Here is a 14,781-nt window from a genome sequence, read left to right on the forward strand (position 1 = left end):
TCTGGTCAAAATTGTTTTTAAAAATTAAAAAATTTCCTAATGATAGAAGAAATAATCAGTTTATGATAAAAAATTACTATATCAATGTTCTCTCCTGAAAGAGACAAAACAAAAGATAAAAACATTCCTTTGTTCCATTAATTTTACTTTCACATGGAATTCATTGTGAATATTATCTCTGGAAATTTGTTCTCAAACATTTTATTTTTAGTTTGACTTCTTTGAGATTGTTTGATTTGTATTCTTAGGCACGTGCTTAGAATCTGAAAATATGTCTGCTTTAAACTTGCCATCATAGTTCTGGTCGAATATCCAAAATTATTTATTACTGTATTTTATTTTTCGATTGGTGCAGAGACAATATTTGTTACAAGGTGTATTTCATGTTTATGACAGTTAGTGTTTTTCATGTTAATTTTTACTACTTTCAAGACTTAAATGGGAAAGTGATCATGCTCCACTGGTTCACATTAAAATGAATCTACATTTTTAAAAATTTTACTGATGATACAATATAACTATATTGATGATCTATCAGTTCTTTTCCACAGTAATTTGTCTGAAGAAATATAGATGGGTTGTGCGTGCATGAATGCACATACGTACATTAATTTTTTTCTAAAGCACACATGCACATAAACACATTTATTTTTCCCTAAAACAAAAATTGATTATATGGCAACATCAGTAATTAATTCATTCAACAAATTTATATTCAGTTCCCTACATACAGAAGTTGATCATGCTTTCTCTGGAATTATGTTTATGCTCAGAAATCATTTTTAGGACAAGATTTATTGGGTCTATTTCAAAATTGAAAAGTGAATTTCTATATTTTAAATGTATGAAAGAGTGATTCATTCACACTTTCTAATTTATTTCTAAGATGAGTCTGTTGAATAGAAGTAACCTACTTTGTCAAGCAAACTGAAATTACTGATTGAGAACCAGCATGCTCTCCCTCCAAGGGTGTTTGCCATTTCGGGCAAGCAGTAGGCAGAGAACTAGAAAGCAGGCATAGATTGTTTATGCATACACTGACAAAGGCAAATGAGTGCTTAAGTTTCATTTCTCCTTAAAGACACCTATTTGCATGCTCCTTATTTTTTATCTTACAGTGATGAAGCTTTAATTATGTGGTATGCTTTCCTATCAATTCTAATTTATAGTTGTTTTAAATTCATTTCCAGGTGTCAGATTGAATCATCTGTTCCCTTTTAATGTTTAGGGAGATAAATATTTCTTCTTGCTGAGTACATTCTTAGTATGGTTACCCATTTAAGCACAAAGGCATGAATGTGAGAAGGAGAGAGGTAATTTCCATTTCTATATCACATAAATAAAGTCGTATTGAGCAAGTAAAAGTCTAGAAGGTAACATTGCAAAGAAAGCTTCCTAAGGACTGAGCAAAATGTGGGGCTACATAAATAAGTGCACTTTCATCCTGATACTGACAACCTCACACAACATCTGCACTGTCAGTTAGTAATGATTTCAAACAATTTTGATGCATTTATGGTGTTTTGCTATTTGAGGATGATATTCCTGGTCACTTCTTCTACCAAAATTTGATCAATAGGACCTTTGCACTTGAATATTTAAAATACTGCCAATTTGTGTACAAGAGTTAAAAATAATTGACAGCTCAACGTGAGTAAGCGACTTTGGAGGAAAGATATAATAGGTGATTTAAGAGATGTGACATAGTGACTTCCTTAAGAACAACAAAATGATGCCAGAAATCAACTGGGAGAGTGACAAAGGCAAACTGCTTACCTCTAGGATTTGAGTTTAGTGACAAACAGCTGCTGTTTCTTTTTGTTGATAAAAACCAATAAAGTTCAAAGAGATATAATGTGTCCTATCCTTTATTCTCTACCCTTGTTGCTACTCACATTTACATTAAAATTCTACTTTTCCAGAGTTGAGATGAAAAAGGCATCATATATATGAATCAACAGAATAATTTAACTTTAGCTTAATTTTTTTATTTGCTTTGTGTATAATCATATTGTAACATCTCTATGCGTCATGATAATCTTGAACAATACTTGCTTTAAGAAAAATGTCATAATTATGCACGTTTATAAACCATTCCATTGTATAATGCTTAAAAGATGTTTTTTAATGAGCTTAAGAGGAAGAAATTAAAAACAAGATAAAGCTCCTTGGAGGGAACTGCAGAGTAGTTAAGGAAATTATGCAATGCTAAATGGGCATTTAGGAGAAAGCAGAGGAGAGCTGAAAGTCACACCAGAGACTGAGAAACTACTGAGGCTTTCGAATGGAAGATTCTTAACAGAGGAAAGAGAAAAACCCAAATTTGTGAGCACTGGAGATACGATCATCAACTCAGCTTTGGGCATTTAAGTTAAATTAGAGCAAAACGAGATGCTGTACCATGTCTTAGTTTCCTGTTCAAGCTACTGAAGAAAGTAACTTGACAAAGCTTTCAGTGAAGCTGCCATGGATCCCCAGAGTCCTGGAAATCTGTTTTGCTACATTTCTCAAAAACGGTCTCCAAGTTAATTGGCATCAATAGATAACACACAATGGCAATGTGTATAAACAATAAAAGCATATAGGATTCAGGGAGCTTAAGACAAACTTTCAATTAATCACTCATAAATATATTGTCCTAGGTATTCTTTACAATGGATCTCGCCTGAAATTGTAAGTGTACTAAAAACTGCAACAACAGCTTTAATTGTGTCTAAACAGGTTTGCATAACTGGTTTTACATCTATATTTCTAAATTTATACCTACTGAGGGATACTGTCCAAGTTGTCCTACAGGATATCATGATACAGAAGAAGTGTGAATCCCATTATGTAAGATGCCAAGTAGTTCGGTCTAAGGCAACTTTCCACTGGACTAACTGGAATGTTCCAAGTAGGTTTTTGTATAATTTCCATATACGTGATTTCTCTTAGAGAATTACACAGTTCATCACAGACGGAAAATGTGTATTTCCCCTGGTTCTATCATGCTAAACATTTAGCCTAGCTGATATTTTACATGTCTATTTTCACTAATATCTCGTTTGCACACATCAGATTGACATGCTGTATTTCACTAGCTACTAGATAGCACTGTCTTTCTGCAGGCATCTCAATTCAAAATGCTCAAGTCCAATTGAAATCCCTGTCCCTCTCTTCAAATAAACACTTCTGGTAGAAAGCTTGAAAGTATCTTTTCATTGATATTTCACCTTTTATCCCTCAAACCTTTTATCGACCTAGTTACTAAATTGTCTTAAATATATCTCAAATTCCTCTTCTCTTCAGCATTAGTTCAGACTGCATCAACTCTTGCTGTTCCTATCCAGCAATGTGCTTCATTGCTATCAAAATAATTGGTCAAAACAAAGAACTGTGCCTGATGCTGTCCAAAAAAAGATGTCTTAAATAACATATGCAGCATTTTATCTTTTTATTCAACCCTTTCATGATGCTAACAACGTCTTATCTCATAATCTCACCTCCCAGAATCCCTGATTTAAACCAAATTACACACATTTCACTGAAGTCTGTTTTTATTCATTTTATCCCCTTTAACAACAATAACCACCAAAAATGTTCCTTCCCTCATTGCCCCTTATTTTTCTGCCTGGAAAATTCTTATTCATTTTAGAAGTAGTTTTAAATAATGTTCTTTTTCATGATTCCCTTATGTCTAAAATATTTAATTATTTAGACAATTATGGCACTAATCTTATTGCATTACTCTCCAGTTATATGTGTGTACATGTTTATGTTTTGTGCATATATGTATAAATGTAAGTATATATAATCACATATATTTTGCGTATATATGGATAAATATAAGTATATATAGTCATATATACTTATATAATTAAATACATATAGTCTTATATAATTATATAATTATATAATTAAATACATATAGTCTTACTTAAACATATAGTCTTAATTAAATAATTAAATACATATAGTCTTACATATACTTATAGAATTAAATATATAGTCTTACATATATTATATTATATAATTAAATATATAGTCTTACATATATTATATTATATAATTAAATATACAGTCATATATATTTATATAATTAAATACACTTATATTTATACATATATACACAAAACATAAACATGTACACACACATATATTTATATTTATACATACATACACAAAACAAAATATATAGAGTCATGTTTCACTTAACAGGGATACGTTCTGAGAAATGCATTGTTAGGTAATTTTATTGTACAAACATCACAGAGTGTACTTACACAAACCTAGATGGTATCGCTTTCTACACAACTAGGCTATGTGGTACAGCCTACTGCTCCTAGGCTGCAAACCTGCACAGCAACTTACTGTATTGAATACTGCAGGCAACTGTAACACAATGGTATTTGTGTGTCTAAACATAGCTAAACACAGTACAAAATAAGTATTGGTATTCTAATCTTATGAGAACACCATCACAATAGGTGGTCCGTCATTGACTGAAATGTCATTATGGGGTGCATGACTGTATAGTTATAAAAGCAAGCAAGAAAAAGTGAGAGAGACAATGAGTAAAAGAGAAACTGAAATGAAAAAAAGTAAATGTGTGTGTGTGTGTGTGTGTGTATGTGTGTCTGCGTGTATGAGAGACAGAGAGAGAGAGTTTGTGTCTGTTTATCCTACCAAAATGCAAATTAGTTGTGAATGCATCCTGTAGGTAATTTCTTACTTTAAGACAATTACAGTTCATTTTTATTTCTTAGCACAGTTCTTGGCACATAGTAGGGCTTCAGTCAATGTTTAATAAATCAATGAATGCTTTAATAACATAATTTCTTTGTAACTCCTTCAAACTATAGGCATTGGGAACATGAGGGAAAATCTGACAGAAGTTGAGGATATTTTGGTGGTCGCAGTAAAAAATCACACTGTATCTAATGAACATAAATTGTAGAACAGTGCTTTTGCATGTAAGTAGGTTCATTTTTTTTTCTAGATAATAAAACAGGGAAAAAGAGACATTTTTAATTTTATTCCCTTCTTTCTCATGCTGAAGCATCTTCCTTGGGGCACACCTGACAGTTGCTCTAGTTGAAAAGTGCTTGATAATTTTAAAATATGCAAATCAGCCTGGGGCCTACATTACCTTGGGATCCCCAGTAGAGGAGAGGTTGACTCTATTTACAAAGTGAAAATCAGCACTTATTAAATCAAATCTCTCTTGTACCAGGCAGGGATTATGATAGTCTCACAGCTCACTGAACGTACGTGTCTTAAATCCCTATGTATTTCATATAGACATTTCCTTGAAAGACCTTGTCTCATGCAAACTTGCTTATCTGCCCAGGCAGTATAAGGATCCCAGAAAAGAGGTCAGTCCTGTTTGGTCCTTGGATATTGCAAAAGCACCAGGCAATAAAAGTATGATTTACCTGTCTCTGTATCAACATGCATACACATTTTAAGAATTCAGTGTGTCCTGCCTGAATTTTGCCCTATATCTATATAAAAGTAGTGAACTACAGAATTAACTAAAGTGGGATGCACCAAGGAAGATTAAACTTTTGATGTGCCGATATCTTTCTAGGTGTAGTGCTTTGAAGCACAGGCTTAAATGCCAAATAATCTGGATCCTCAATCTGCTTCTTATTTATTTCATGAACAAGTGACTTTACATTTACATGATTCTGTTTTTTTAACTAATGAAAAGGGGTAGATTTATGTTGGTGCAAAAGTAATCACAGTTTTTGCTATTAATGGCAAAATTACTTTTTCACCAACCTAATATATTGTCTATCTCATACGGATGATGTAAAGATTAAGTGAGTTTATATTTGCACTATATTTTACAGTAGTATTTGGTACATGCTATATCAATGCCTAATACTATTATTTTTACACTGTTGCTGTTTTATTTACTTGGGCAAACCAGATAATCCTTTTTTAAGTAATTTAATGAGATAAAGTCTGTAGTCCATCAATGGCATTCAGATAAAACAAACAAACAAGCATGGATAGGTATGACATCTCTTTTAGGTTCTGCATAATTCTGGAATTGTTTACAGTTGCTTCTGAATTGGTTGTAGTTGTGTATAATCTTTAGTGTTAATTTGATGGGAAATACAATGAATTGATGTTGAAATTCTCAGGAAGTAAGATCTTCCTTCAGTTTATTTGTATACTCAAAGTCTTCCATCACCTATAATTTATATTAATAAAAACTGTCCTTTAAGTGGGGAAATTTTTTATTAATTTTCACAACTAACATTAATCAAATGATGAAAAACTTCTTATATTTGTCACTATTCTCAATAATCCATGGGAAATATATAGTAGACAACAATAAATTCACTCTTTTGCATGCATTTAGGATTGATCTGGATGCTTACATAATAAATATCATATCAAATTCTCACTTAATTTGACATTGATTATCTATATACATAATACCCTGCATACATATGAGAGAGTCACTCAGTCATACAGTGACCTTTTGCTTGGAGTTTGTAAGAATTTTTTCTCCCTCATAAAGGCTCAGCAAAGCTGACACTACATAAATGTACATGTTATTGGTCCATGACTTCTATTTGTCAACCTAAATTGTGTGCAATAATGTCTGTGAGTCAGTGAGTGTACAGAAGCATGATTCTATAAAAGCCAGGTTTCTTAGGAGCTCACACCCATTGTTAAGTGGAATTTGAAAACAATCTGCTTTCCTTGACTTTTGTCCCTGTGATGGGATGTATGGAAAAGCACCCACCTGTGAATAAAAGGTTCTATTTTTACTTTTTTTTTGAACTAGTATCTAGTCCTAGGCACCAACCAGTTGGCTGGGACCCTGACCTCCTGCTTAATTGCTTTTGCAAACTCTTTATCTCTAGGCCTTGACCTTCTTCTCTGGTGCCTACTTTTTTTTTCCTTGAATAGATTTGAGAGTCTTTTCAAATAGACATTCTCTGGAGTGTTAAGGCAAAGATGGAATTAGCCAGGCCTCAGTACATTAGATGTCCCTTAATCACTAACTATGGACAGATGAAAATCAATATTGTAACATTTTCTCAGGGATACTTTTGGAAAACTTTTTGGAAACAAATACTGTTGTCCCAGTTGGTTTTGTCAAGCCCTACAATGATAAGGTTTCAGAAATGTAATCTTTTCATAGACCTTTCCAATGATCAGTTTTCACAATTTTACATAATTTTATGATTTTCTATTTTTTATGATTTTAGAGAAAGAAGGAAGGAAAAGGGGTAAACAGGACTAAAAATATTCAAGTGAAAATAGCAGGCAGATAGATTTAAAGTATGGAAGTATAATATTTTTCTAACATTAGCAAAATGAAACAGAAAAAAATAAGGATTATTGAATAATGGTTGGAGAGCAGGAAAATTTGCTCTGGAATCCTCCTTAATGGAACTGTTATTGGTACATATGAAGTAAGTGCATTTATTTTGTATACATTTTAATATTTAGAGCAAAAGAGTAGAAAATACTTTTAGATATCAGGATTTAGGTATTAGATATTAGGATTTTAGATATCAGTTTTAAGGTGCATCCCTACCTTCCAATCCATGGACTCCTTTTTAGAAAAAATTATACTGATGTGCATATGTTAATGTTCATATATTTATATACTTTAAAAACCATGAGACTATAAAGATAACTTAGATCAGGCACACACTTATGATTTTGTTAATGCCAATGATAATTTATAATTATCAATGTTCCCCTAAGCGTAAAGCCCTCTAAACTGATCTCCCATCAACCTCTTCATTATTTGGAATGTTCCAGCCACAGGAGGTTTCAGTTGTGGATAGACTCCCTTCAATTTCCAACCTCAGGATTTCCCACATGCTGATCTTTTTGCTTAGTGGATTTCTCCCTCGATTGGTGGCTAGATCGACTCTATATTGCAGTGTTCGGGTGAAATATCACCTTTTGAATGACAGCTTCTATCAGCCTTCCCCCTTCCCCAGTCGCCAAATCCTGCTTACATTGGAATTGTCTCACATGTTATTCTTTTTATACAGGTCTGAACCAACCCCTTGCCAGTGATGCTTTTACTTATGTATGATTTATCTCCCCTGCTTTAATGAAGGGCAATAGGGATACAAACCAGGGCTTTTTGTTGCTATTTTGACAAACACCATATACTTGTACTTAGTTTCTAAAATGGCTGTATTAGTCTATTCTCATGCTGCTAATAAAGACATACCCAAGACTGGGTAATTTATAAAGGAAAGATGTTTAGCTGACTCACAGTTCCACATGGCTGGGGAGGCCTCACAAACGTGGTGGAAGGTGAATGAGGAGCAAAGTCATGTCTTACATGGCAGCAGGAAAGATAGCTTGTATAGAGGAACTCCCAATTATAACACCATCAGATCTCATGAGACTTGTTCACTATCACAAGAACAGCATGGGAAAGACCACCCCCGTGATTCAGTTACCTCCCACCGGTCCCTCCCATGACACGTGGGAATTATGGGAGCTACAATTCAAGATGAGATTGGGGTGGGAACACAGCCAAATCATATCAATGGCATTTGGTGCAAGGGTGATCTTAATAAATATTTTTATATCAATGAATTTGTGATGTACTTGAATTGCCCCTCATATGACATCAAAATTTCTCACTTAGATGCTACTGGAATATTGGGCCAGATAACTCTTTGTCATTAAAATTGTAAGGATGCTTAGAAGCAGCCCTAGCTTCCACCCATTAGATTCCAGTAGCACTTGGCAGTTGACATAATCAAAAACGTCTCGGGACATTGCCAAATGTCCAGGGCCATGGCTAGGGAGGGAAAAATTATCTCTGAATGAGAAACATTGTTATAAATCCACACAATAAAATAAATGAAAAAATAAAGCAAGATATCTGAGTTTTCATTTGTCTCTGTCCCCTCCAAATGACTGAGATTGTTGATACAGCATACAGGGAAATAATGAATTTGGATCAGCCAACCTAAAGGAAAGTTTGAGTTGTTACCTAACTTTTATAATATTGAATAATAATAATAATAATAATGGTAATAGAGCACTAGCATTAATCAACATTATTGGATGCATAAATACACTAAATGCCAGCCACTGAGTCCATGCTTCTTAGATATTAAATTATTTAGTCTTACATTACTCCGCAAAGAAGAGAACTGCTATCCAGTGTTACTGAAGACAATGAAAAATAGATGGTCAATTTAACTGACCCAAGTTAAAAACCTACTAAGTGAAAATTATTGGGACTCATGCAGGATGACTGCAGGGTCTGCTGCTGAGCTATCCAATATGGCAGCCACTAGCCAAGCCACTAACCGTCATATAGCTATGACTACAAATGTAGTTTTTGAAATGAGATTTGATGTAAGTTGAAAATACTTGATAACTTGATATAAGCTTAAGAATTAGAGAAAAAAATGTAAAATATTTGAGTATGTTTCATATTGATGACATATTTAAAGGGTAATGTTGGGTTAAAGAAAAACATGTAATTCAAATAAATGTCTCTTGCTTTTTGAAAACTTTTCCTACGTGGCTTTATCATTTCTATCCTAAGCCTCCTTTCCTTCTATACATTGGGTATAATAATAGTAATGGTGTCTATAGATTAGTTGTGAGGTTTCCATGATATGCTACATATGAAAGGCTTCATGAACTGTAGAACTCCCTCCAAAGATTGTCAATTTACTTAAATAATATTCAATATGAAATGCAATTTTCCAGATGTTATATGACTTAGGCAATCAAATAACATTCTAATTCTCATGAATGTGTGTTCCCAAAGGTCAGATAAGGTTGTAAATATTCATAACAAAAAAGATAACTTAGAAAATAAAAATCCATAAATTATGTTTCCATCTGTAATTTAAAAATAATGGGACAGTTCAAGATCAGCCTGGGAAACACGGCGAAACCTTGTCTCTACTAAAATTACAAAAATTATCTGGGCATGGTGGCATGAACCTGTAATCCTAGCTACTCAGGAGGCTGAGGCAGGAGAATCACTTGAACCCGGGAGGTGGAGGTTGCAGTGAGCCGAGGTTGTAGCGCTGCACTCCAGCCTGCACCACAGAGTGAGACTCACTCTCAATAATAATAATAATAATAATAATAATAATGTCATAATAATAATGAGACAAGATATGAGATGATCTAAAATCCTCTAAATGTATAGTACTATACATTTGGAGTTGGAGGTAGATTTAATTTACTTATTGAATGTGTCATTTGTAAATGGACTGTATTTAAGACACATGTGTATATATGTTCCTGAAAATGTAAAATATAATACCACTCCCAAAGGAAATTTATTACTGGTAAAATACTTTTTTTCTCCAGTAATAGTTTTGCTCACTGTGGATTATGCAATTAATTAGTTATGGTTTATTGTGCTGAATTTGCATGTTCATTCTCCTGGTAAAAGGCTCGAGCTAAGAGGTGGTCAAAAATACATGTAAAATGTGAAATTTAAATTTTAAACAGCACACATCTTTAAACTTGTTCTAAGAAATATGCGGGATTATTATTGGTTTTATTTTTCTTACCAATATTAAAGGTAACCTGGAGCTTAAACTTAATTATTTGAAAAAAGCATGAGCACATGCCTTTCCCTACGAGTTCTGGAGCCCAGCACCACACTCGCAGACCTGATTGGCATACCTTAAATATCTAATCAAACAACTGTCACAAATACATAGGTATGTGATTAGTCTGCTCAAGAAAATTCCATATGAATTTTCAAATCTTTCCAAATACATGCTTTTAAACAATTTAATTTGAATCATGTACTATTAATAACAAAGTTAGGTAAAAATAGTACAGAAAAGAGAAAAAATGCGTTTAAAGAGTCAAAACAATGCTGACAATTCTTAGTAATTCCTCTGAGCAACGGCCTTTAATATAAAGATATATATATTACAAAAAAAGCTACTGCCTTTAAATTTTAATACTTTATCACAAGGTATTTAAAGTAAATTACAAACTAAAATGGGGGGGACCAATTCAGAGGTTAATATTCAGCATATACTGGAAATTCAGGACATAGGCGGTAGTCGAACTTTTGTGTATGTCACATTTCTCTAAGTACAGGATCTTTTAGCAAAGCAAAATATTGGGAGTGTCCATTGAGACTTGATACCATCCTCTTTAGTATGCGAGCAGACATGTAATCTACCAAATTTGTACAAGAAAGAAGAATAAATGCATGTGTTTTTATGGTTAGGAGCTAAAGGTTCTTAACCTATTCTTAATCTATTTTAAGAATTCGAGAGGTCAGTTCAAAATAGATCTATGCATACATCAGGAATACAAAATGTTGTATTAAGGTTGTCACTGCACACACAATAACATTAAATGCAAGTCAGATAGTTTTTTGAGGTTCTCCATCTACAGTGCTTTCCGGCTTAGTTCTCATAATTTGTTAAATTAGATTTTTTGTTGAAAAAATTTGTCCTCAATTTAGGATCCTCTTTATTTAATTTGAAACAGAAAAAAACACATTTATTGTAAAATTATGACTTAGTTTGTTTTCTAATAAACATTGTTTCCTTTTTTTAGCTGAAAGAAACAGTTCTTAAACTACAATTATAGATGCCAAGCTCACATATGAAGAGGTTTGGGATCATAGGTCTTCCTGTCTCTGAGTGAAATATGCTTGTAATATTCAATTTTATCTTTTAATAAGACTGAGTTCATCAGCATGTATACCTTTTGTTTACTTTTGTATCACATTTTCAATATGTTTTAAATTAAATGAATGACAATTGCTTTTTCTTTTCTTTTTCTCTCTTTGTCTGTCTTTTTTTACTCTAAATCTTTTGCCCTGCAGAATGACCACTAAAGGGTGCTTACTCTGGGGGAAACGTGGTGGGTTGTCATTGACATCTGTCAGCGTGATGTTCACGGTGGTTGTCCCCGATAAGCCTCCCATCTGGCCGCCCATGTCTTTGGCCTGGATGACCACTTGGTATTGCTCTCTGTTTTCTCTGTTCATGTTCGGTAAAGCAGTCCTGATGATACCTTGAGAAAATATAAAAACTTCCATTATCTTCACTGAAATCTCCATTGTTATTTTATTACGTCCACAAAAAGTATTTTTAAGCTAGTAATTTCTTGAAAGACACATTTTGATACTCGTTTTTATTGTCTAGAAATTATAAAAGTGATTCTGTGGAAATATCATTTGTATTGTGTTACCATTTCCTAGCAATACCACATGTGCTTAGAGTGGTCTAAGCCTATATGTTAAAATATCTAAACGGAGGTTTCCATTAGTTCACTCTATCGTTTAACTTTGAGTTCTTATATCTTTAAGTATTGCATCATCACTCATCTGTGGGTATTAATGTTAAGGTTTTGTTCTTATTTTCCCGTGGTCTTTCTACTGATAAAGGTCATAAAGATGATCAAATGAACAAACAGCAACTCATCATTCCTGACCTGTTTCAGGCTCCACAGAGAAATAGGGCTGCCCTTGAAGTATGCTGTAAATGACTCTGGCGCTGTTCCCGTATGAAGGATCATCGGCATCTGTAGCTGTGACTTGCACCACAGAAGTACCTGAAGTATCCAAATTCAGCTTAGTTCTGCACAGTACCAGAAGGAGGAGCAAAAGCACTGGTTTTCATTGAAGACTTGAATGATTTCTGGCTTTAATAATGACCTCTTAAAGAAACTTTCATATACAATTTGGATGAATATGTAGATATATAGTGTTATTACAGGTAAACTCTGAGTTCAAATACATAATATTTATTTAGTCAACATGTCTATTTTTATGCATGCAATAAATAATTCTAGTATATCAGAATATAATAAATACAGTTACTTTACAAATGCTCAAGTTGGATGCTGAAATTCATTTTCACATAATAGATTTGTTTTGTGTAAAGGGCATATCTAATCACACAGGAGTAAGTGTGTTCTTCTTCCCCCTCTCCACTAATTAACTCTAAAAATAATTAACATCTGCTCTAAAATACAATTTTATGAATAGATTAAATTCTAAATTTAGAAACAATTCAACATGATCCCAAGTTCCATGAACTACTAAAATCTATTTAATAAAGTTCAAGATATTTAAAAGGACTTTATAGTGAGATGACTGCTAAAAGTTCTTGGGATTTAATGAAGTAAATATTAAATAACAATCCCAGAACAATGCTTTTGAGAAATGCAGAGTCTGAAAATGTGCAATTATAACTGTTACAAGTAAAAAAAAAGCTCCAGATTTGTTTAATCCGTTTAAACAACTTCACACATATTTGAGAATTGTCTATTCTCCTACCGAATCCAAAAATATGTCTCTAAAAATCACTGTTCTCTGATGTTCTCTGATGTTTTCTGATGTTTTTCATTGCCTGTCATTGTATATCTAATTTAAAAAATTAATGCAGTTTTAATTTTCTTGGCCTACAGATACATCTCCCATTTATTTACATTGAAAAGAGAAATTCTATTTTCTTGAATGTTATATTTCTACCTTTTTTCATGCCTTATGTTTTACAGGTTCCACAATCTAACTTGGTAATTCTGTATCAATATGTATTTAACCATAGGTTTTTAACTGGTTTTTTTGAATATAAGATTTCAAAGAATTTTAAAGATACCAGCAGAGTTTTATATATAATAATTATAATGATAGGATATTTTGTGATGTTTAATAAAAAAGAAATAATATAATCAATTTCTTCAATTGAAATATGTAGATAGTACATATTCCAGACGAAATCTTTTGGTAAATTATGACTAGAGTATATGTGAAGATTATATAACCTCTATGGTATTCTAAATGTATTTATATTATATTTGGGATCAGAAATTTATACAACTTTTCTCTGAATCCAAGGGACAAAAAATTATTTTCACAATTTTCTACTGAAGTTCAATGATATTTTCTTGATTTTTGAGGAGAGTGTCTACCTATATGTATTATAAAGATTCACAAATCCATAGGAAGTGTAAATTGCATTGATCTTTTTTTTTCTGATTGTCCCCTAAAAGAAAAAATAAATAAATATGTACTCATGGTAGCAAATCAAAGAGGATTTCAATTAATTGATTATACTATTATAAGAATTTCTTGATTTTTAAAACACTTTTTGAATACCATCATAAACGTTGTAAATGAACTTACCTACAACAGACATTTCGGGAACACTAGCTGTATAGATTTCTTCTGGGAACGTTGGCTCATTGTCATTGATATCATGAATTTTGATCACAAACTCTGACTCTGGCTCTACTGGCCTCAGAGTTCTTCTGTTAATAGCTTGTGCACGTAGAGTATAAAAGGCCTTTTCCTCCCTATCAATTCGTCTTGTGGCATGAATATCACCTGTTTTTTCATCAATAATAAAAAGAGTACCAGCTCCATCTCCAGATAAGATATATTTGAGTGATCCATCTCCTTTATCTTGGTCTGAATGTAGCTAGGGGAAATAAAAAAGAGTATATCCATGATAATGTATAAGGTACATGATGCTGAAAGAATTCACAGGAGGTCTTTCACGTCTCATCACTGAGCAATGGGGTCGGCTATCCTAGTTCTTGAAATGAGAGTTGAATAAGTTTGATCACACTCATTTATACACTTTAAAGAATATGAATAGCCTTTTATATATCAGGATAATTTTTATTTTAAATGAAAAAAATGTAATAAAATTAAACCAAGCTCCTCTCTTTGCTTGGTAAATATTCATTTTCATGGGCAAATAAATTCTGTCCCAGATATAAGATATCAGTCTTGATAGGTGGGTGTAAACACTGCTCTCTCATCTCTTTCTGTGAATGAAAAATCAT

The 14,781-nt window shown here is 32.8% G+C and overlaps 1 protein-coding gene across 3 annotated transcripts in view; it reads right to left on the minus strand.

The window, feature by feature from the left end:
• The window catches only part of LOC100440065 (cadherin-10), a 163,062-nt gene that overhangs the window by 36,374 nt on the left and 111,907 nt on the right, over positions 1-14,781 (minus strand). For all 3 annotated transcript variants that reach the window (XM_009240608.4, XM_024247190.3, XM_054555443.2), the window contains 3 exons: positions 14,117-14,411; positions 12,421-12,540; positions 11,833-12,000 (listed from right to left, as the gene is read on the minus strand). In XM_009240608.4, the coding sequence (XP_009238883.1) occupies positions 11,833-12,000; positions 12,421-12,540; positions 14,117-14,411 (583 nt within the window). The remainder of the gene's footprint in view (positions 1-11,832; positions 12,001-12,420; positions 12,541-14,116; positions 14,412-14,781) is intronic.

The sequence above is a fragment of the Pongo abelii genome, chromosome 4 (assembly GCF_028885655.2).
Source record: "Pongo abelii isolate AG06213 chromosome 4, NHGRI_mPonAbe1-v2.0_pri, whole genome shotgun sequence".
NCBI lineage: Eukaryota > Metazoa > Chordata > Mammalia > Primates > Hominidae > Pongo > Pongo abelii.